At 40.4% G+C, this 22,338-nt stretch overlaps 1 protein-coding gene across 1 annotated transcript in view; it reads right to left on the bottom strand.

Annotated features, from left to right (window-relative positions):
* Positions 1 to 378: 378 nt before the first annotated feature.
* The window catches only part of prom1a (prominin 1a), a gene marked incomplete at both ends in the record, with an annotated part of 60,962 nt that continues 39,002 nt past the window's right edge, over positions 379 to 22,338 (bottom strand). The window contains 24 exons of the mRNA XM_079167289.1: positions 379 to 448; positions 2,435 to 2,503; positions 2,910 to 2,933; positions 3,677 to 3,792; positions 4,092 to 4,181; positions 4,910 to 4,978; positions 5,156 to 5,236; positions 5,323 to 5,376; positions 5,911 to 5,928; positions 6,900 to 6,992; positions 7,418 to 7,489; positions 9,283 to 9,429; positions 12,884 to 12,968; positions 13,649 to 13,752; positions 13,879 to 14,002; positions 14,515 to 14,667; positions 14,809 to 14,968; positions 15,325 to 15,388; positions 15,552 to 15,626; positions 15,863 to 16,092; positions 17,718 to 17,741; positions 17,914 to 18,003; positions 18,315 to 18,378; positions 18,874 to 18,994. Of these exons, the coding sequence (XP_079023415.1) occupies positions 379 to 448; positions 2,435 to 2,503; positions 2,910 to 2,933; positions 3,677 to 3,792; positions 4,092 to 4,181; positions 4,910 to 4,978; positions 5,156 to 5,236; positions 5,323 to 5,376; positions 5,911 to 5,928; positions 6,900 to 6,992; positions 7,418 to 7,489; positions 9,283 to 9,429; positions 12,884 to 12,968; positions 13,649 to 13,752; positions 13,879 to 14,002; positions 14,515 to 14,667; positions 14,809 to 14,968; positions 15,325 to 15,388; positions 15,552 to 15,626; positions 15,863 to 16,092; positions 17,718 to 17,741; positions 17,914 to 18,003; positions 18,315 to 18,378; positions 18,874 to 18,994 (2,197 nt within the window). The remainder of the gene's footprint in view (positions 449 to 2,434; positions 2,504 to 2,909; positions 2,934 to 3,676; positions 3,793 to 4,091; positions 4,182 to 4,909; positions 4,979 to 5,155; positions 5,237 to 5,322; positions 5,377 to 5,910; positions 5,929 to 6,899; positions 6,993 to 7,417; positions 7,490 to 9,282; positions 9,430 to 12,883; positions 12,969 to 13,648; positions 13,753 to 13,878; positions 14,003 to 14,514; positions 14,668 to 14,808; positions 14,969 to 15,324; positions 15,389 to 15,551; positions 15,627 to 15,862; positions 16,093 to 17,717; positions 17,742 to 17,913; positions 18,004 to 18,314; positions 18,379 to 18,873; positions 18,995 to 22,338) is intronic.

Below are 22,338 nucleotides of genomic sequence, written 5' to 3'. Positions count from 1 at the left end.
ACAGCACACTGACTAAGCAGTCACAAGTAGTCAGACATAAATACCATGAAGACATTTATGGTTCGTTAGCGATTCCAAAATTAGCATTTCTCACCATGATGGTTTTCCTGCAAAGTCACTGTGAGCAGAAAAGCACTAAAACCAGCTGTAAAGAAGTGTTAAAGAGTTCGGTTAGTAGAAGAAATGCAAAGGAATAACACTACAAACAGTGGATGGAGATGGAGGGCGTGGTGACGGCAGACAAACAGCAGGACGAGGTGACAGCTGCGCAAAAGAGAGACTCAAGATTGGAAGGAAGGCATTAAATTAAACGGCGTTACAGACACAGGGGTCGGTTTTCTGTACCTTTCAGGAGCCAGAACAAGAGCCGGCTCTCTGTCACCAGTCGATGTGCCTCGGAGGAGCCGAGGCCCGCGGGAACCTGTTCATAGTGTCATATGTAGGGACGCTACCGGCACAGGAACACACACACACACACACACACACACACACAAGGGGAAAAACTTTAACATCACAATTCAACCATCACCATTCAGTGAAACCGTCGCCTGCTTCTCTTTTACGTTGCAAAGAGAAACAGGACGAGCGGTTCACAAGGCAGAGAGCAGAACAGCTTCACCGACATCCAAGATGGATCAACTCAAAGGGGCAATAAGTTAGGTTTATACCGTCTGAAAGCACACGATAATGTTTGTATTAGTTGGGGGTTATTTCACCAGGTTCAGAGATTTCTCTGAAATCTTAATTCAAACACTCCTGTTTTGTAAATAATATGGTTTGAAAAGAAACTGGAGGGCGAGGTGTCAGTGTTTCAGTAGCTATTGTTTGTTGATAAATGAGGTCATAAATTACTCATTGCCCCTTTAATTAAAAAGCATGCTGGGTTTTTGGACAGTGATTTTGTTGTGAACTTCTATCAATTTCTCGAAAAACATAGAAGATAAAAGGTCTTTGAAAATGTTCTCTGTTACAAGAAAATACTACAAAATGGTAATTGTCTTTTTTAGCTTTGGGTTTTGTATTTTTCAGCATTCACTCAAAAACTGGATCGCTCCTTTTGGAATGATACTCCAGTCATGTGAAAGACAAGTTCAATTGGTTTAAAAGAGGATAATTGTGGAAGCAAAGATGTCTGATCTAGCTGTTTTGCTCTCTTCTTCTGTTACAGTAGGTCGTCTGCCCAAACGCATCCTCGTCCAAATGCAACTTAAAAAATACGTAACATGCAGTTAGACGTGTTGTTAGATTAAGAAGAAAATCAAAGGAGCAGCATTCGCAGCGTCACACCAAAGCTTTGCATGCTTGCCTCTCTCTGAACAAAATGATCAGGTGTACATTCGACGGACTTTGGCTGACTCTAAATGAGAAGAAACAGGATGATTTTTCATTCACGTGCACACACAGAACATGCAGTAGTTTAGTCAAACAGATCCCCCAAAAACCACACAGCAGAACATCTGGCAGGAAGACGGAGAGAAGCAATCGTAGGCGGACTGAGACGGACTGATGAAAGAGTTTACAAAAGTAAATCACACCAGTCTTCACGGTAAACTCATCACCTGCTAACTCTAACTCCATACTCTTAACACACAAACATGAGAGTGGTACCAATCTTTTCATCTAATTCTCTCAAACACCAACCCGTTCTCACTCCCAACGCGGCCGGTACCGTGGCTTAGTCAGTGACCCTCTGCGTCTGAAACCGACGCATCGAGTTACCCTCAACATGCAGCGGGCTTTCAGCTAACTCGATGTAGATCCATCAGCGTCATTATTACACGCTCTGAGCAACTGATGTCGTAGAAAGATTGAGGAAACGGGTCAAACAAACGCAGACTTTTTGACTGCAGCTTGCTTATTGTGTGTCAAAACCAATTAACACGGACTTACTAATCTTAGAAGCATATTTATTTTACATGATGTACTTACTTTAACTAAAACCACCATCTTTTCCTAGGCCTAATCGGGTAGTTTTGTTTTGTAAGTAAACCTAAAAACGTACCTACGTTGGAAGTTTATTTTATGTAATGATCAGAACACGCCGTCCTTGACAAGTCCAAAAATGCTGAAGGGGCAAATAGTGTGACGTGTAGGGCCACTGACCAAGCGTCGGTATTTGACGATCAAAGAAGATTTCAAACTATTCTCTGAAATTTCTTGACCAAAAGTACTTTTTGACTCGAAAAACACAATCTGTCATATCCGATACCTTAAAATAAAAGCTACCATTACTTGTTATCATTCAATTGGCTGGTCTTCATAGTGTGTGTGTGTGTGTGTGTGTGTCCGTGCGTCCGTGTGCAATGAATCGACTCCTTCAAAGGCATGCACTGTTCGGCGTCGTCATTTTGCAGGTGAACAAGCCCCCGTCCCATAGCATGCCTCCACCTCCTCCCATAACATGCAGTAACAGGATTATGATATATATGTTTACCTTGTCATCATAGGGTTTGGGATACCTTGTTGGCTCTCACTATGATAACCATTATTACCAATTTCCATACTGAAAACAAAATATCGTATACAAACAAGGGGATGAAAGGTGTAATGTGGGAGACATGCTGATTTTTTGGTTTTCGAGTATAAATGCTTTCTTTTTGAGTAGTCAAACTTGTCAAGAATGTTAAGAGATAAATATTGTTTTGAGTATAAACCATAGTGTTTTATTTACATTATGACTTACAAAAGACAGGTGGACTTGTAAGATAATGATTGCAAGAGCCCTTCATGAAAGGTAAGGGGCACTTTTCAAAGGTAGCACACGACAAGAAGCCACAGCATCCACCCATAAGAGCAAAAACGTAAACCAGCACCAATCATTTAGTAAACAAGTCTATGTACAAGATCCAGAGAAAAGCACAGAGTGATAGAAGTTGAAGAGGAGAGAGGAGGTGGATTGAATGTCTTACGTTTTCATGGGAATTGTCTCAATGCTATAAAGATACACACAAAACAAAAAGCCAACATAAAAATGTTATTGAAAATGTCCAGCGATAGAAATGCACCATAGAGTTGTAACCCAGCACAGATCACATGACGACAGACGCCACTGATGGAGACAATACGTTGTATTTGTGTTGTAAAGCCGTGATTTAGTGGACAAAGGGTCCATGAAGGAGAAATAGAGATTGACAGATGCGTCAATGTTTCTTTGTAAAGTGCCAAGTGCTTGACAGAGAGGAATGTAACCAAAAAAATACAGATATGGAAGATGGAAATAGTAGAAATGGTTATCACAAAGTAAAATGCCAAGTCCCAGAAACAGAGGAACTACAAGGAAGAGAAGAAGGATAAAGACCACAAATCAACAATAAACCAGAAGAGCTACTGTGACCAGAAATACCTTAAAATAGTTATTTAATCTGAAATTAAGATGCTTCTTATTGAAATTAAAATAATCTCAATGTTATCAAATAATATTCAAATTATGTACGTGTTAGGAAGTAAATTAGCAATTTACAAACTGAAAAAAAAAGATTTTCAGCCTATAGGGAGATACTACTTCAGAAAGAGAGGAGAAAATAAGAAGCTGTAGTTAAAGGAGGTCCTGCAACCATCAACAGTGTATAAAATATGGATTGTAATGACTACAGACTGTAATTATATCTCGTTTTACAAAGAATAAGCTATACAATAAATGTATATATGTAGTAGAATAACAAGTACAAGTACTCACTCATCGTACACATCCTCTGTGTCCATCCTGCGGTAGAACTTGGCTAGTTTCACTGCGAGGATGATGCTGGGGAGCAGGAACAGAGTGCTGCAGCCCAGGCCCATCCAGAAGGTGTTCTGTGGAGAACAAACAAGTTAAAGCTCAAATGATTAGTCCATTCATTGATTTGTCGATGAACTGAATATTGATACACATTGATACAAGTATTTGTATAATCTATTAATAACGGAAGTTATTCCTCCAGCGAATATGCCAAATATTCCCTACTTCCTAGTGATCAATTGAGATAATTCAGTACTTTTATTTGTCTTTTGTGATTGTAAATTACATATTACATACCACCATAGCCTTTTAATACATATTTCTGCTCATGTTTAAACAGGGTTTGTTTTCCTACAATCCCTGATATCATTACCATGGAGTCGACCAAGAAACTGCACGTAATGATCTCCGCCGTGTCCAGCATGTTGCTGAAGGGCTTGCATGGTGCGACCTCCATCGCCAACTGCAGAGAGAGAGAGAGAAATACATTAAACTCTTATTCTGTATGTTAAATTCTGTTTGCTGCTTAATAACGTGGGAGCCTGTTGTGTCACTGTGCTGCACAATAGATCCTTGTACTTTAAGCGTTCTCGGAAAACAACAAAAACATTGTGATCGAAATAAAAATGTTCTATTGACAGCTCTGACATCACTAAAACAGATTCAGGCTTTGTTTGTTTTTTTACTTTGTTTTGAATTCCTTAAGTTAACTACAGAAACCAATGAGCCACAAGTCAAATTCCTCAAATTTATAGTGGTTGTAATTGCTATATCTGTCTTCTTTATATTTTCTCCAAAACTTATGCAACATGTAAAGGTACGGCCAGTACTTAACTCTTTGTGTACCACCAGTGTTTGGATTTGACTAAAAACCAACATTGGACTGAACACAAGTCAAAACTCAGTCACGCTGAAGGAACAGAAGGTCTGTGTAAGTTTGTTTATCAGATTAAATCCAAAGTGTCAGAAACGAGAAAACTGCTCATATTTTAGTTCTTTCCTCTCCACCACCAGGAGTCTGCAACAGAAAGTGTGCTAATCCAGCAGGGAGGTGGGGCAGTCGAACAGGATCAGCATCCAAATTAAGATTGTGCGGACCCAGTATAGAGGTGATATGTTGCTCCCTACCTGTCTGGATGTGGCCAGGTACTACACTGAAGCGAGGTAACAAATGAACACACAAACACTTACTGATGTTTTGACCCATTCTATGTATTGATGGAAGTAGCCAACAATGGTCGCTGTGTATTTTCCCGTTTCCTGCGAAAGATTGAGACGTAATGTGAGTTACAGATCGTTTTACAGGTAAGATTCTAAATGCGTCCCAGTTTACTTCCTGTTGCTGTGGGTGTGAATGATATCAGCTGACAGGAAGTAGACGTGGACCCAAGCTGTTGCAACGGTCTATAAATTAGAATCAAGTGGTCCTTGAGTTACCCGATTGATTAACTGTGTTGCATTGTGGGAGATGAGGTACTGGGCAGCTTCAATAGCATCAAGAACTGCTAAAACTTTGTTCTGCGGAGAAGAAAATTAGAGATTTAGTTTGAGCTCAAATCTAATGCTGCATGTGGGATTGAGACAGACGGTGCTGGTTCACTTACTGGCAGGTCTGTGGCTGTTCTTTCCAGGAACCTCATACTCTGGTTCAACGCACTCTTTAAAAGGAAAATTAAGAGGACAAATTAACTGCAGAAATCCCAAAAGGTCAAGAGATACAGTCAGGGGTCATAATACGCCAGTGACACACAGAAGGAGACCAGGCAAGAACAAAACCCACTCTAGATGAACAATATTCTGCTTTAAGTACAGGCATGCTGAAGAATTTTGTTCCAAAATTAAATATCCACAATGCAAAGAAAGAAATGATTCACCTTTTCCTTGATTTTGCCACAGATGATGGAGAGGACAGAGCTGTTACTGAATGAATACCTGAAACTTCTTCTCTCAAAGTGGATATTTTGTAATATTTCGGTACAAAACCCTTCATGTTGAACACCACTCAGTATGTGACTTTTATATCAATTTAACTACAAGAACACACACACACACACACAATATCCAACAATACTACCCAAAATGAGATATATTATCTCAGATTAATATATGTCATCAGAGAGATGCAATATCTCTCTAAGTGTTCCAAAATATGTACGGGGACACTAAATACACAGAATGGAAACACAGCTTACCCTCGCTCTAACATATTTCTTGGAGTTGAAAGTGGAAAAAGAAAAACATAAAAAAGCTGTTGTAAAAGCTGTGAAGTGCATCAATGTCTGTCTGAATTGCCAGTAGCTGTAATTCCGTGGTGTTATTATATTGCCTTTGACAGAGAAAATAAAACTGAATATTCATGTTGTTCTTCCCAGACATGATGTTGGATGACACAGCCCCGAGGGTCAAAAACACGCTGCTTTTGATCATAATAAATGAAACACCGAAATATGTTTTCCCCGTCAAGGATGATACCGTTCTTCTCTTAAGCATTAGCACAAGGATAACATATTGATTAGTGCAGCTGAAAAAATCTATTTTGACACAACTAATAAAATAACCTTAATCTAACATACTATATACAGTATATATATTTAAAAACATGTATATACAGTAAGTGCGTTGACAATTTACCCTTAAAGGGAAAATCCACTTTTGCACACATTTGTTTTGGTTGTTTCTGTCGTGTCTTTTCCCTCAACCGGCTTCATAGTATGAAGTTTATTTATTTGCCTACATTTCCCAGAGTGCCTCTAAGCAACCCCTCCAGCCAAGAAGAGGTGACGATGTACTGCATCCACTTGCACTTGCAGCCAAAATAGAAGAAGGGCTGTAAATGTTTCCCAACAAAAATCATCCCTCGGTTCAGTCGCAGACACATCGTGCCCTGCGGCTGCATCGCACTCCGGTCTTTTGAGGTCTTTTGTCTGGATGAGAAAGTTGGTTTATTCCTCGTCTACGCTGACAAAATGTTTGTCATTATCCTGATGTCACATTAGTTCAATGAATCCCAGTCAAAAACAACGGATAACCAAATGAATGCAAAGCACATACGTTGCTATTTTTACGTAGTTTTAAGTGATTTAGGGTGGATGTTTCCAGATCTAACCAAAAACCAAGACAGCCACCGAGCCAGGCATGAATATCTGGACTGAAAACACAGAGACACACAGTGGGGCATTACCATGGCCTGCTCCATGGAGATGATCTGTTGAGTGTGGATCTGCCGCAGAGTGCCGGCGTGGCCTTTCAGAGCGGTCTGCAGACCGCCTCTGGGCTGAAAACGCACACAGGCAGAGGACATTTTGAGCCGATAAACTACAATTCAAGTCAGGTCAGAGACGTTATGTATTGTTTCCCCTGCTGTAAATACTAATCAATGTTTGCAGTTCTTCCTGTGTGTAGTCTCGTCCTTCTCCGTCCTTCTGGAGGATACTGCAGGACTCGCCATTTTGAGGCGAATGAATGTGTTGTTACCTTCCTGAAACCCCCTGAAGGCATGAAGACTGTCTCTATGTAGGCAGAGCTGTTATGTTTTAGATTATAACACCGAGCTCAGAGACTAAAGACATACAAATGTGCCCCCATGGCACTGTGAATAAATAGGTAAATCTAATTATGTGTCTGTGAACTAAGGAAACGCTGTGAAACAGCACATGGGATGTTTGTAAATCAGCCGGAACGACACCAAGGTGTTCTTACCATGAGGTCTGTCTGGGCCTCCAGCTCTCTGGCAAATGAGAGCAGGTCCATCACAGTGACTCCTTTGTTGACCTGAAGATAAGTCGTGTTTAAAGAGAAAAATAAATCATGACAACATTCTTCTCTCAGTGGTAATTTTGAGGGCAAAGCACACAGGTTAAGTGTAATTGTTTTAATGACTATCATCCATAATTACTAGCTACATAATTACAAAGCAGTTCCTTTCATTTTCGTTCATTGTGTTGCTTTTACGTTTAAAATAAAGATCCCACTGCACCTTGAAAATACAATAATTTAAAGAAAAATACAAATATGCTGTATTTAAAACAGCAGTACATTTTAAAACCACGTCAGTGCATATTCCTCCAGCATTTTCTTAAGAAGAGACTTCAACAATTTCATTTTAATAAAGAATAGATATTTATTATCTAAATAACAAAGAAATATAATCCATTTCATCAATTCTGTAAAGCTGCCAGGTAGATAGAAGTCACTTAAATGTTGCTCAAGAACAAATCAGTGTTTTTAGCTGCAGATCTTAAATAAAAGTTATTAAGAAAGTGATTAGAAACCTCAAACCTGTATACTTGTTTGGGTGCTTTCTGTGATATACTTGTACCAGACTTTCCTCTGACATTCATACTGTTATCTAACATTTGTTTGGCCTAAAACCTCTCATGCTGACTTTCGGAGAGTGAGTTGTGTATCTGGACAGGTGGTGCACTTGAATGGAGTCCTCAAAGCTTTTTTTTTTTTTCTCAGGAAATGAATCTAAGTGAACCTGACAGGTAGTGTTGTAGGAGACGGGGAATGCCATGTGCCGACTTGTTCCCACACACTCTTTGCCTTGGCAGGAATACTTTTTGTGTAATCGGGCTTCAGTGATCCTCAACAGAACGCGGCGTACTGTGTCACGTCGCAGCTCCTGTTAGGTGAAGCATGGCTGTCTGCTGTATGTTAACTGACAGCCAAGCAGGAGGCTGTTTGGCCAAGCTGTGTCTGGTAACACGCCAATAAAGTACACATGTCATACAATAATATTAGTATATGTATAGAACACCCTCTTATCAATGTTTACACTGATGTCTGATGTACTGATGTCATAAAGCCAGTGGTGGAATGTACGTTTACTCAAGTACTGTATCTTAGTACAAATTCAAGGTACCTGCACTTGAATATTTCCATTTCACGCTACTTTGTACTTTTAGAGGGATTCAGAGGGAAAAATTGTACTTTTTTATATTTTACTTTGCTAATTGCATCAGTAACAATAATAAAACCATGCAAAATAAAACACTCAGGGGTCATTTAAAAAAAATATTGAGTACTTTTACTTTTGGTGGATAGTATAAGTATATTTTGCTGATAATACTAGCAGGACTTTTACTTGTAATGGTGTATTTTCACAGTGTGGTAGTGCTACTTTGTCTTCCGTAAGTGAATATCTGAATACTTCTTCCACCACTGCATATCTGCATTTCATAGTAAAGTATCACAAAAATGTATTAGACTTTTATTTTGAAATATTGAAATCAGTTTGATCATCAGTTACTGTGAATACGTGTTTTTTTTCCTTGTGGTTTATGTGTTTTTTCAGCATGTTCCTTCAGTTTCTAAATCTGTATTTGTGCCTGTTTGTCTCTTTTAAGTTCTGTTTCATTCATGCATATTTTTAGTGTGTCTTGTTTGTGCTTGTGTGTCCCCTTCACACTTACGGGCCTCCTCATTCAGTTTGTTTGTTTCCGAATAGATGAGATAGAACTTTATTTATCCCGAGGGAAATTGTTATGCAGCAGTGAACAGTGAACATGCAAATCCCAAATATAAACAAGCAGGTATCGGTTATGTGATGTATTGCGTGTCACCTCTTCCAGGTAGTCTGCGTAGTTGATTTCTGACAGCCCTGCTTCAGAGAAATCCAGGAGGTTCTGCTTCCCCTCTGCCTCTAACAGGATTATTCCCCTCAGGTCGATCTTGACGCTGTCCAGCTGACTCACCACATCCTTCGTAAACTGTAAACACACAAAGGTACAGCAGCAGGTTGGATGAAGCCTGCAGGTAAAACATGACATTTTGATTGTTGATCTAAATACTAAAGCTTTAAAAGGAAGCTAGAAGTTTTTTACAGTTTGTGTTGATTCTCAAACAGTCGTAAACCGAAAACATAACCGAGGTTTCTACCTCTATGTATGCCTTTTAGAAAAGCTTGGTGAGTCACAGTTTAAACTGAACTGCGGTGCGAACACATAAACATTGTTAACATAATGAAAGGCCAACAAAAATGCAAAACAAATTTTGCCACGGATGTGGGTTGGATGAAAGTTCACATATCCCACTAGAATGGTGTTTCTTTATGTTTGCGTGAAGAGTTTCTCCTTGTTTCTACTGTAAATTGTTTGCGGTCCGTTTGATTGCATTTCTTCACACAATCCTTTCCTTTAGTAATTTCTTTCATTTATATTGTGTCTTAATGCCTTTTATGTCTTATGTGAAGCACTTTGTATTGCGTTGTGGAAAATTGCTGTGCAAATAAACAAATTGGAATGCAAAGCTCACATTTCTCTATTAAACCAAGACAGAGCAAACTATTCCCACTGGGCAGAATATTTCTACAACAGCTCCCAGTTTATGTGTCAATAACTATAAAGAACTTTGTATTATTGTTTGTTCGCTTTTTATTATATTGGTTCTGAAAGCCATACTCTTAGAGCGACATATGATTTTTTCACAAGGGATGTCTTGAATAGTAATGTGCAATTTCACCAGCAAAAAAAAGAAAACGTATGCTTTTTTGAGGCACTATAAAGAAAACTCTTTAACTCTTCAAAAAATGTTGGCAATGTAGTTGTTTGTTCTATGGGTCGGATTTTCCCAAAGGATAAAACAATCTACAACATAATAGGTTATTGTGCTGGGGATAGAAATTGTTTTTTATAACAAGTAAAATCTTTCAGAACGATGACATTAATAAAGTTAAAGTTTATAAAAGTTTCAGATTAGCTCCAGAAATCTTGAATCCAATGACAGTATTGTGAAGCATATTGCTTTACTGGTAACACTAAATGTATTATTGTTATTATTAAATCTAAATAAGTCACAAACAAATGTATGAATCTGGAGATTTAAGCTGATTTCGTGTAATTTAAATCCTAACAGGGAAATTGATATATTCAACATTGACGTCGTTTACAGTTCTCGGTTGCATGGAATCTGATTGGATGAACTTTGACCAATCAGCCTAGCTGCTGCCCGATGATCAACCAATCAATTCATTGCGCTACGACTCCGTGGCCCGTGGCTAGGGACGTTATTCACCAGGTGTGCTCAACGGCTGTAGTAAGTGAATTATGATTCAAGTCAAACCATTGATTATTAAAATGATTTTGACAGTCATGTGAAATCTAATCACTATCTAATAACTTAAAATCTTGGACTGTATTATTATCTTAAACAAATAACGAGCTAGTTTAGCGGTTAGCTCCGGTAATGAGGGGGCGTGGTTTGGTCAGAACAGGAAACGCTCCGTTAGCTAATAACCATTAGCGCAACATTAGCCGTAAGCTAACGCAGCTCAACAGCGTCAGCTAGCTAGTTAAAGGCTGGTGTTAGCCGCAAGCTCTGTGGCCGGTTTGGTGATGTTATGGGAGAGATAACTACAACTCTTGTGAGAAGAACTTTTAGTTAACTAACATACCATAGTCCAAAAATACTCCTTTGCAAGTAAAAGTAACTAAGAGAAGTAACAAGATAAAGTTACTGAATTAAAAGTACAGAAGTATTGTCAAAATGTACTTAAAGTATCAAAAGTAAAAGTCATCATGCAAAATGGCTCCTGTCAAAGTTCTATGATATTTGATATACAATTTGATTTCCCCTTGACAGAATAATAAAATATTCAGTTTTTATCACTAATGAATACATGTAAGAGCATTTTAATGTTGAAACTTCTAGGTATTTTGTGTACCACTGTGGATTAGTAGTATAGTACTGCATCATATGTTTTTATATGTAAATGGTTACAATAAGTGTGAAATAGACATGGAATAAAAAGTAAATTATTTCACTTCTGAAATGTGGAGTAGTATAAAGGATAAAATGGAAATGCTCAATTGTAGTACAATTATGTCAAAATTGTACTTATTGGCAGTACTTGTAAATGTTTTTCTGTACCTAATATGTCTCTGTCCTTGCAGGTGATGTGTCCTATTGACTTCTACAAAGACAGCCTTCTACCAGCACATGGATTGGTCAAAATATATGGATTCTGTCTAAAGACTTCAACCCTGAGGGGAAATACAACACAAATGGACCAAAGGAATTACTCATGGAGCCTCTAACCGACCAAGAATGTCTGGTAAGCACTGTAAGATGATGTATATGTGTGTGTATACTCAAATCAAAAGGTTTCTCACAAAGACCAAGATAACATGATCCTTCTGTGGGTCTGAAATTATGCATGACAACTCCGGTCAATTGCAATCTCAGCTTTAGTCCAATATCCTTATTTTCACAGTGAGCTGATAGAGAGCCATATTTCAGCATGGGAATGAAATGTACTGTGTTACTCAGACTAAAAGAAGGGGACATATAGATGTGGAGTAGACAAGCTTTTACTATTTGAAAATATTCTGATATAAAAAATCCAATAAAATGGTCCCTTTTGTTGAATGGTTTAAGATAGCCTCATCTTTTTTTAAGATGTATTACCATAGCTTATACAGGTGATAACTCTTAATATGTATATATATATTGCAAAAATTCTGGCAGGTAGGGTAGGGTGTCACATTCTTAGAAACTTAAAACATGTGCAGGCGCTAAATGAAGACAAATGACTAGTGTGCTGAAACAGATGCAGCATTGGACATATCAGCTGTTGGCTTAAAGGAGCCAATACATCCTTGCCAACTTGGCAGAAAAGTACTGAACGTCTCAGGCAGGCAGGCGGGGCTGGCTCAGGGCCAAGAAGAAACAGAAACTTACATCAGTGTAACGTCTCAGGCATACACCGAGTAAGGGCTGAGGCACGTTAAAGCTATCAGCCGTCAGCACAGACTTTGTTTTGGCAAAAAAGAAATCATTAGGTAATGCTAATTAGACGCTGCAGCCAAGGATGGAAATCTCCAGACACTCCGCCGCCTGTAGCTTCTAGAGCTGCATGTCCAAATTGCATACTACGTTTATTCTAACACTTGTTTGAGGATTTAGTACATTGCATTGATTTATTGTATATTAACTGTCCATAATAGTATTTTTATGAGAGATTACGAGAGAGGAGTTTACAGCTAAAGTACCACGCGGAGCTCCTTAACAGAGAGCTTACTTTAAACACACCATTTTAGTGAGATAATAGTACAATGACCGAGTCTAATATCCATCATATAAGGAATAAATCAATACAAAGACACTCATATCGACCCTACAACATGTGACAGAATGCTACCAATGGTGTGTCTTGAGTTTACTGACCACTGTAGTGTTCAGGAACAAGGAGATGTTGAAGACTTTGTCCAGACGCATGGCCGAGTAGATGCCTTTGTTCTCTTTGCAATTACTGAGAAAGACACACATACGAGCACATACAAAGAGGTACAGCAGAGAAAAAGTCAACTTAAAAGTTGCAGAGTGAAAATATTTGCTGCCATCAAGTGAAATTGACTGGAAGTACACGACGTTCCCTCATGGAGAACAGTGTAATATTCCTCAAAAGACTGGAATATTTGCTAATTCCACTGTAATTTCTAGCCAGCTACATAACATATAGACTCAGACAATGTACACAGTATTAGCACTGCTTGCGTTTTAATGGGCAAAGACCTGTTGAAGCAGCGCTGCTCTATTTGGAAATATAATGAATGCATGTTACTGAGGATATGCAGCTTCTCACTGGAAGGAGATGATGAAAGCTGATGTAACCACCGAGAAAGAGGCTGAAGAGAAAGCAGCACAGATAGTCGGAAAATCATGCTAATTAGCTTCTCAAGGTCAATAGAAACCCTCGCTCTCATTTGCATCCCTATCAATGGTAATAAAATATTCAGACTCTTGATGCCTGACCCAACGCCTGCGCCAAAACAAAAATTATTCAAATTCTACAGCCTGTTATTGGATAAATGTCTTGTCCTGCTGCAGAACCCATTCAGTAAAATGTAGAGAAGACAGACGTGCAGTACTTCTGAAAGGTGGCAGGCGTACCACTGTCACCTAAATACATAAAAAATGAGTTTTCTTTGCCTGTACAAGTTCTCTGCCGTCAGCTCCAGGTCGGAGTCGTTGTACATGTAGCCAGGGATGAAGTTCTTCCAGTCTGGGTTGACCAGATACGGGGTGTCCACAACCTGGAGGATCAGAGAAGGGAAAGAGGATGTGTGATGTGAGATCCTCATGGGAAGCAAGTGGGACCATGTGATCAAATGTGGCCTAATTCAATTCAAGACAAGTGTACTTCAAGGCCATGAACTTGCCTTGAAGACTTCTTTGGTGTGGAAGGGTTCACAAAACAGTTTCTCCATGTTTCCTCCAGCCAGGAAGATGGTGGTCACCATTCCCATCAGCACCCACGAGAAGATGACGGTAAACCCAACGCCGCTGTGGAGAACGACGCACAGGCCCTCAGGTACAGATAACACGTAGAGAACAATAAAAGACGGAAGGGTAGCAGCAGTGGAATGGGGGGAGGTGGAGGAAGAGGTGAACTACAAGGATTACTTTGGATCTGTAACTCAAATTAGATGGAACAAAAATCATGACATTTAAAAGATCCATTGATGGTTTTCAAATGATCAAAACTCAAGAAAAGTTGTTGCCTTTTGTATGAGGCCCTTAAAATCCCAAATAAGATACCATTTTGCCATCAAATGTTATGTTTTGTGAACAAGTTATTCTTCTTTTAGAGACGGGTTCTGCATGTTGTGTCTTTAATGCTCCTATTTTAAATGATTGTGATTATATGCTCTGGTCTTTAGCACTTGAACAAGTAGTACTCAAATACTTGTGGTAATGTGTGCCGTGCGAGCATCATCAAATTTACTTCAAACCCTTTTTTTTATGGCAACACCATCGTCAGTTTTAAATCTGTAAACAGTGGAGAGTTGACTCACGCCATGAGCATCGTTCCTCCCGTGTTGGAGATGCAGCCTCGCGTCGTAGGTGAGGCGTGCTTGTCGTATCCCAGCGTGCCACACAGCAGGCCCAGGTAGTTGAAGGCCAGGACGAGGACCACCATGCAGCAAAGAGCAATGCAGCCGATCCACCTGTAGGCAGCAGGCAAAGCTATGGAATTAGAGCTTTCACTGAAGGTGGTGTCATCAAGATGGTGGACTTATTACAGTATTTACAGTTTATAGGTATCGCTTGTTTATTTCTTTCTTCTTTTTTTTAGGAGGTTTGTTTACCTGTAGAAGTCCATCTTGTCTATTTCAGGGTAGTAGTCCTCAATCTTGGCGTGGGCATGGCTAATGAAGATAATGAAGTTGGACAGGGAGCTCTGGACAGGGAATACCTTGGAAAAGCTGCTGATGTTATTGCCAATGCCGTCCACCAGACTCTGTACACCTGAGAGACGGATCAATCCATCAATCCATCAGTTTGAATAAATGGCCCGAGTAAAGCCTGTAGCTGCAGCAGGAAAAACCTCACTACTCGATTTAAAGATGGCAAACGTTATACTTTTTAAGTTTGATAGAATTTGACACTGAAATCTAAGTGCAGATTCAAACTTGAAATCTACTTAGTCTTGCTCAAACTCACAAGGCAGAATGATAAAAGCGACATATGGTGAGCTTAAAAGAGTAAAAACCAGTAGTTCTTGTAATCAATGTGTGTATTAAAACACAAAGCAGGAATTGTTACATGAATGTTTTCGTTTGCTTTCAGAAGGAAGGTTTTTAGTTGTGTAAAATGTCACTTACTCTCCACAAGACTTCTGGTCTGTTCCACCACCATATGTGGCGTGTCGTTTAAAGAGGCGTAGCCCTGTGAGAGGAAAAGGACAAAGTGTTGGGACATGGAGCTTCTGGGTCCATTTTTAGGGTGAATCTTTTTAATCTAGATCGATATAAAATGGCAAGTAGACAAGGCACCGAAAGTAAAATAACTCCCATTAGATATGATTCATAGATTTATAGTCCTGGCTCACCGTCTGGATGATAGCACTGAGGTCCGTTCTCAAAACGTCGTTCATCTTTTTCAGCTGAGCGTTCACCTTGGGCAGCTAAAATGTAAACAGACAGTGAAACATTGATAAACACACACACGCGGTGATAAACATTCATTAATGCCATGTCAGTGTTTTGGGACACCCTCAACGATTCAGTACTAAGTTATCAGATAAGCAGCTGAGAACGTCGTCTTCATAAAGGAGATAAATTACAATAGTTAAGCAGCCACGTAGTAAAAAGTGGGACACATGTAAGTGAACTTGAATCCCATTTGCAGTCAGTTTCGTACCCGTGTATAGTTGGCGCCGATCTGCAGCTGGGACAGTGACTGGCGGATGTTGCGGCACAGCTGGGCGGAGGTGGCGTCTGACTCCTCGTCGTGGCAGCCCGGGTCGTTGAGGGTCCGGTTGATACTGGTCCGGACCAGACTCAGGTTGAAGTTGAGCTTCCCCGTGCCTTCCTGGAGGACCTCCAGACCCACATTGACATTCTCAAGGGCCTCCTTGGTTTCTCGCATGGCTGATTAGAAAGAGAGCAGAGATGAGATTGAACGTGTGTTCATCATGAGGGGAAAACCATCAAAACTCTCTCGGAACACAATTTTCCTTCTGAAAAAGTAGAACAATGGAGTGAAACAATTTCCATTGTTTCCGTTGTAAACTTGTTCTTGCAACATTTAATTTAGGTCGAGCAGTTTTTTGATATCTTACCTACTCCACTACATTGAACAATAAATCAACTTTTCTCATTAGCTAACCTATATTTTGAGGTAGAATGTATATTGAATGAGTTGTACGGAAAGGCGTTTTTTTTCCCCCATGAGCCTCAGATTGCGTAGCTTTGCTGCAAAATGAATAATGAATATTTTATTTAAATCTTTTAGTTCTGTTCTGAGAAATCATGTGGAATTGTTAAAACAGGAAGTATATAAACGCACTCTCCTATTCAGAGCAGTAAAATAACTTTTTTGACAATGTTTCTGGGGCAAATACATTTCTGTTTTACAATTTAACAAAAAAAATTGGCTTTTAATATCAACATCCACAGTTGGGGACAGTCTGTATGAAAGTGGCTCATGTTACACAAAAGCACTCGTACATGAAACAAAGTTTGCACTCTTTGTCCGGACCGGGCCTGAGCAGAGTTTACCACACAGAGGCTCAGATCCGCTGTTCTCCAGCATCTGAAATTGGACTCTTGACTTTGCTTCCTCTCTTAAAGACGGTCGCTGTCAGTAACTAACGCTCTCCCAAGCATTTGAATGCATCCCAAGTGATCCACGGTTAGTTAACGATCACAGAGTAGCCCGCAGCAGCCGTTTAAAATTAAACAGGATAAAGAATGCAGAAACACCGGCATCCTTGGAACATATAAAAGATGCAAGAGGGCAGGAGAGGAAACTAAACTCTTAGTCGTACTGGAGGGAGTTCAATCGGGATGGATGTTTTTTCCTATTATGACTCTCCCGTATCTTTAGCATCTGATAAAACAGTATTCGTACGGGATGATAAGATCCTCTGGCTGCTCGGCTCAGCCCCAGTAGGAACACAATAGTACACAAACATTAAGAACACAAACTGTATTTACACTCATCTGTGCTCAGGCAGTTTAACCACCTGAACTGTATATTCCATGTAGTGTTACATCCATATACAGCTGCTTGTTGAATAAAGCAACTTAAAAAAAGACGATACCTACATAGTGAAATATTCAAATCGTTGATTGACTTACATGTGAGTGTGCTGTAATTTGTAATATGATTGGTCACAAAAGAACACACATGTTTATGCTCACTTCACAGAAGGAAAACACACGTGGAGAAGCAGGGAGATGTCCAGGTGCAGGCTGATGTTACGTTGGGGTTTTGGCAACATCTGGTTAACTTAAAATTGCACTAGGCAAGATTTTCTTTCACAGTCTCTATGATGCAGAGCTTTAAGTTCAAGAACTTAACTGATATCACTTCACATCATTTCTGTGTCGTCACCAGAGTCAGATGTTGCGTAGTGCAGTTTTAATACATTGATTGGTTGTTGTTCATTTAAGACGCTCGGATAGGTCCAAGTACTCAGGGAAGATCACAAGGGAACAGAGTAGGGGTCAAAGGATTGAGGGACGGTGTCCAGTTACTGAGGTACTGTTACCTTTGATGGCTCTCTCGATTTTCACTTCATAAAGAAAAGCATAGAATATAAAGGTTAAAAAAAGAATCTGAATGATAATTACAACTCACAGCTTTTATTAACTCGCCGACAGCTGTAACCTGCGTTCAGTAGCAGCTTACAATAACTGGATCATATCGTATCTGAAGAGGAAATGAAAAGAAATACGCAGACGTACCTCCAGCCATATTGAGCACTCTGTCCAAGGCAGGACGGACCTCCTTATCCAACTCATCGTGTATCCTTCCACCCAATAATGGACCTATATCTGTAGAGAACACAGCATCAGATCCCTTTCTTTATTGTGTTTGCTGCTTCTGCAGGTGTTTAACTTTCAGGAACGAGCTGCCTGCAGCGCTGTCTCAAAAGTAGGACGAATACACAAGGGATCCTCTATAACAGTCCCGGCTGTAGCTATCTAGGCCCAGTTATGTCACAAATGTGTTGTGAAAACAAGTCGAGGAAAAGTAGACCCAGTGATTCCGGATAATAAGCATGATATACGACCACAGCAGGAACCCAGTGAATCGTTTCTGTCCACTTACTTCACTATCAGAGGCACAGAGGAGGTCTACTTACTATCTAGGTCGTAGATGACTTTGTTCTTGGCGGTGGCGTATTGGGATATTAGGTAATCAATTTGCTGCAAACAGGAAACACAACAGAGCCGAGCGGAGAGAAGCAAACAGAAGCAGATGAAAATCAGTATATTCGTCTTGTCGTAGTACAGCACAGTTTCATGTTGTTCCTCAAAATGTAATGGAGAAAATGACAAAATATAAAACTGGTCTTCACAAACAGTTTGTTCTCCGTAAAGTAAAGTGAGAGTTAAAACCTGGGCTCCTAAAATCGAATGGAATGAGAGAAGATTCTCTCTTTTCCCACATTGAAAAACATAAATGAGGCATGACTAGAAACAGTATTAGTCTGAAACAACTCTTCTTGTTTGAGTAGATTTGAGCTTTTCATTCCACCATGACTGAACCCTTTTTTCATGCTTTACCCACATTTCTACATTCGCTAAAATGTCCATAACTAGTAGCTATCCTTTCCCATAATCAGCAAAGTAATTGCTGTCTAATTGACGCTTTAACATTGTGTTGGGGCTACAAAGATTGAACGACTCTCTGGTTCTCACCATTGGCGTGTCGTTAGCGAAGGTGTGCAGGTCCCTCATGTTGCTGTTGACCAGCCTTCGTATGTTCTTCACCTGAGAGCTCAGGTTCTGGTTGGCAGCGTATGCACACAGCACTCCGATCCTGAACACATGACGAGCACACAAAGACACCGTTAACCTTTTACGTCTCCATCTGTGGCACCGAGCGACCCCGCTGCTCCCACATCAGTTATCCCAGTAGCCCGTGTGGGGGGGGGGGGGGGGTTTGACAGAACGTGGTGATGACATGCCGTCAACAGTAGGGGGCAGTGTGCACCACCACATCTACTTTTTTTTAAACATTTTCTCTCTCTGCTTCCTCTGAGTGAGTGCACCTGTGGAATGAGCTTAATGTCCTCGACAGCCAGCTCTACCGCTCTTGTAATCACAGTTATGTGTGATGAGCAACACATATTTGAAATGTGTCCCTTTCATGATGGCATAACAATGTACTGTTGGTCAAGCACATTTCTATTAGAGTGGAATACAGCACAATAAAAAGCAGAAAAGAAAATCACACATACTCTTAACTGGTAGCACAAAATGATGATGTATATCAGTGTTGTGTCTATTTTTCAGCAGGTAGTGACTTTCAGGACGACGTTGTTCTCTAAAGTAAATCCACTCATAGCAGGGGATGTGTAGGTGTCTCTACACTGAGCTCTGGTCCGTACAATCTGAGGTCCCTGGGTTGTAAACATGTTCAAATTGAATGCGAAAACACAGAATTGCATAAAGCAGACCATTAAAGCGAGCCTCTCGCAGACTTCAAACAGACCTGAGTAGCTCAGTACGAGGCTTAATTAGCTTGAGCAACATCAAGGGAGAGACGGCCCATAGTATTAAGCCCTTTCCCTGACTCACACTCATCCCAGCTGAATCTTCAGCCCAGCGTATCACAGCCAGCGCTGTGTGTCTCAGTTTGTTTTCATTGCTGCGTGATTGGGGTTCACCGGGTGATTAACTTCAGAACAGATGGTCCACGAAGCTTCTGTTCGATGGAGTTGTGAGGCATCCAAACTCTAGACGGTACAGTTGTATAACACGGTGAATCTCATTTTTAGGAACGCTTCAGTGGAATAAGCAGCTTTATGAATGATATAAGATGACTCGCTGAAAGGACTGACTCAGAGGCTACCGGGAAGATTTAGATCAATGGCGATGAATCCGGGCGTTGTGACTCAGTGTATAATAAGACAGAGGTCTCTGCATGCGGCCCTGTTTCTGTGTAGGTGTTGCACAGCAGTTTGTATTCATGTGTGTGTGCCGACAGTGCACGCAAAGTGAGGTTATGCCTCATTCATAGTCTGAAGGTATGAAGAAGATGGTGCGTGCGTTAATCTAACCCTCATTATGCTGCAGACATTTTGTCACAGTAGGGATTGTTCAGTGTCTTCATACTCTGAATGCACAAAATATTAGACACCCGATGAGGTGGAACCAGATCAGAGCCGATGGACCTCATGCTGTTATTCTTTTCATAACTTATTCTTCCTTTTTTTTTCCTCGAAAGTTTGCCTAAAAATCCCACCGTCTAAGTCAACGTGTATCTTTTATCCAAGCAGTATTGTCCAGCCATCCAAGATATTTAATTTACAATCATATAAAACAGATGGATCCAATAAGGGATACAGTGAGCGTGTCACGTCCGCCTTTACAGCAGCTCCGTTAGCTTTTTACTCATGGCGATGGCATTTACGCTTAAAATTAATCAAGGGAACCAGTGTGATGCTAACTTCCTGTTGGCCCACGATAATACGTCATCTCTGAGGTGCTCTATACTAATCGTAGAATCCCATAGTTGACCAATCAGAATCAAGTATTCAACAGCCAAAACCTGGATGTCAGAGCGTCTTTTCATTAGAAGAACTGTCAAATCAGTCTCTGATGATAAATGCTTGGCACATATCAACAGTCTTTTTCTAGTTAACAGGCATTTAAAATAAGCACGGATTACAAATATGTTGGAGCTCCATGTGCTGCCCTCGAGAGGGGAAACTCTCTTCATCTGTGTGGCATCGCGCTGCTCCCCGTCTGGAGGAACCGTAATGATGTTTGCCATAAATAGTGAGGAGGCCGCCGCCGAGTAAACGCTGTCATCGTGTAAGTGGAGACTTAATGAGAAAAGTAGGCCAAACAACTAGGCTGGGACACAGTGAAGTGGAGCCATCCGGAACCAGGGGAAGATTCAAAATGGCCACTTCCACAACAAAAGCCTTTTGTCCAACACTTGTCTCTCTGTCTTACTCGCTCTCACACACAAGGACGCACTTTCAGACTTTTTCTTTTACTCCCAGATTCACACTCGCACACACCTTCCATCTCTCTCTGTCTGTCTCTGGTTGTCTGCGTCTTTATTGCCAAAACGTCCATTCGTTCCTCTCCAGCCTTTTCTCATTTGTCTTTCCGCTTTGGCTCGTCTGTTTTCATCTACGTCTCTTTCACTACACCTCTCAGACTTTAGTTTTGTTTCCCTCTCTCACTTCTATCTCTCATGCTTTATTTATTTTCTCTTCCCCCCGTCTCCTCTTTTGCCCTCAGCTCCCTCCCTCTCTCTTTTCTCTCCGTCTCTCTTCTTGTATCCACCTCCCTCTCTTTTTCTTTGTCTCTCCCTCCTCCCTCCCTCCCAGTGTCCATGCAAGGTCACTGGAATCTGCAGCCAAACAAAGACTCTTTGAGAAGAACGCCGAGCGCTCTCCGATGAGCTGTGAAGTACACGACGGTTCACCTTTGCTTCGTTCAGTTAGGTTTGAGTTCGGTACGGGTTGTTTGGTCGTAGTTCAGATGTGTTGTTCGAGAAGTGGTGGAATTATATCCGGAGATAAAACAGACAGAAGAGGAAGAAAAATACATATTTGTGTAGGAACAGAAAATGATCAAACAAACAACAAACCCGGGGTGACAAGCACGGCATGCCGGAGCTGAATAATAGAAAATAGATGAGCGCTGCTGTTGAGTGAATTCATGAGAAACATTTTTTTTCTTGATGCTTGCGTCTGATTAAAGGCAACAGGAAACATGTCAGCCTTTGCAGATAAAGACAGACTTCCCCCCCGCAGTGGCACCTTTATTTCACCTTAGATTCAATGATGTCTTTTATATCACGTTTGATAGAGAGATATTTCAGTGAATAGCTTTTTATAAGCAATGCCATAAAACTCGCTTATATGAGAGAAAGAAATGCATGACAGCAGGCAAGAGAAGATTTAAAGTTTAGGCTTAAAATGAATGAAATATAACTTTTCACCAACTTACACTTACTGACAAATTGAGGAGTCTCTTCCAAAATGTGGTTTTGAAACTGATTACTGGCCCAAAAAGTAGAACGATGACTAAAATACTAAAATGTAAATAGATGTACTTAACCACGCCTGTTTCCAAAATATTGGAAGGTAATTTTCAGGCAGCTGTTGCCCTTTAAAAAGCCGTTTATCAACTCAGCTGTTC

The sequence above is a fragment of the Pholis gunnellus genome, assembly GCF_910591455.1.
Source record: "Pholis gunnellus genome assembly, chromosome: 10".
Classification (NCBI taxonomy): Eukaryota; Metazoa; Chordata; class Actinopteri; order Perciformes; family Pholidae; genus Pholis; species Pholis gunnellus.
This window is presented reverse-complemented; position numbering and strand designations above follow the sequence as displayed.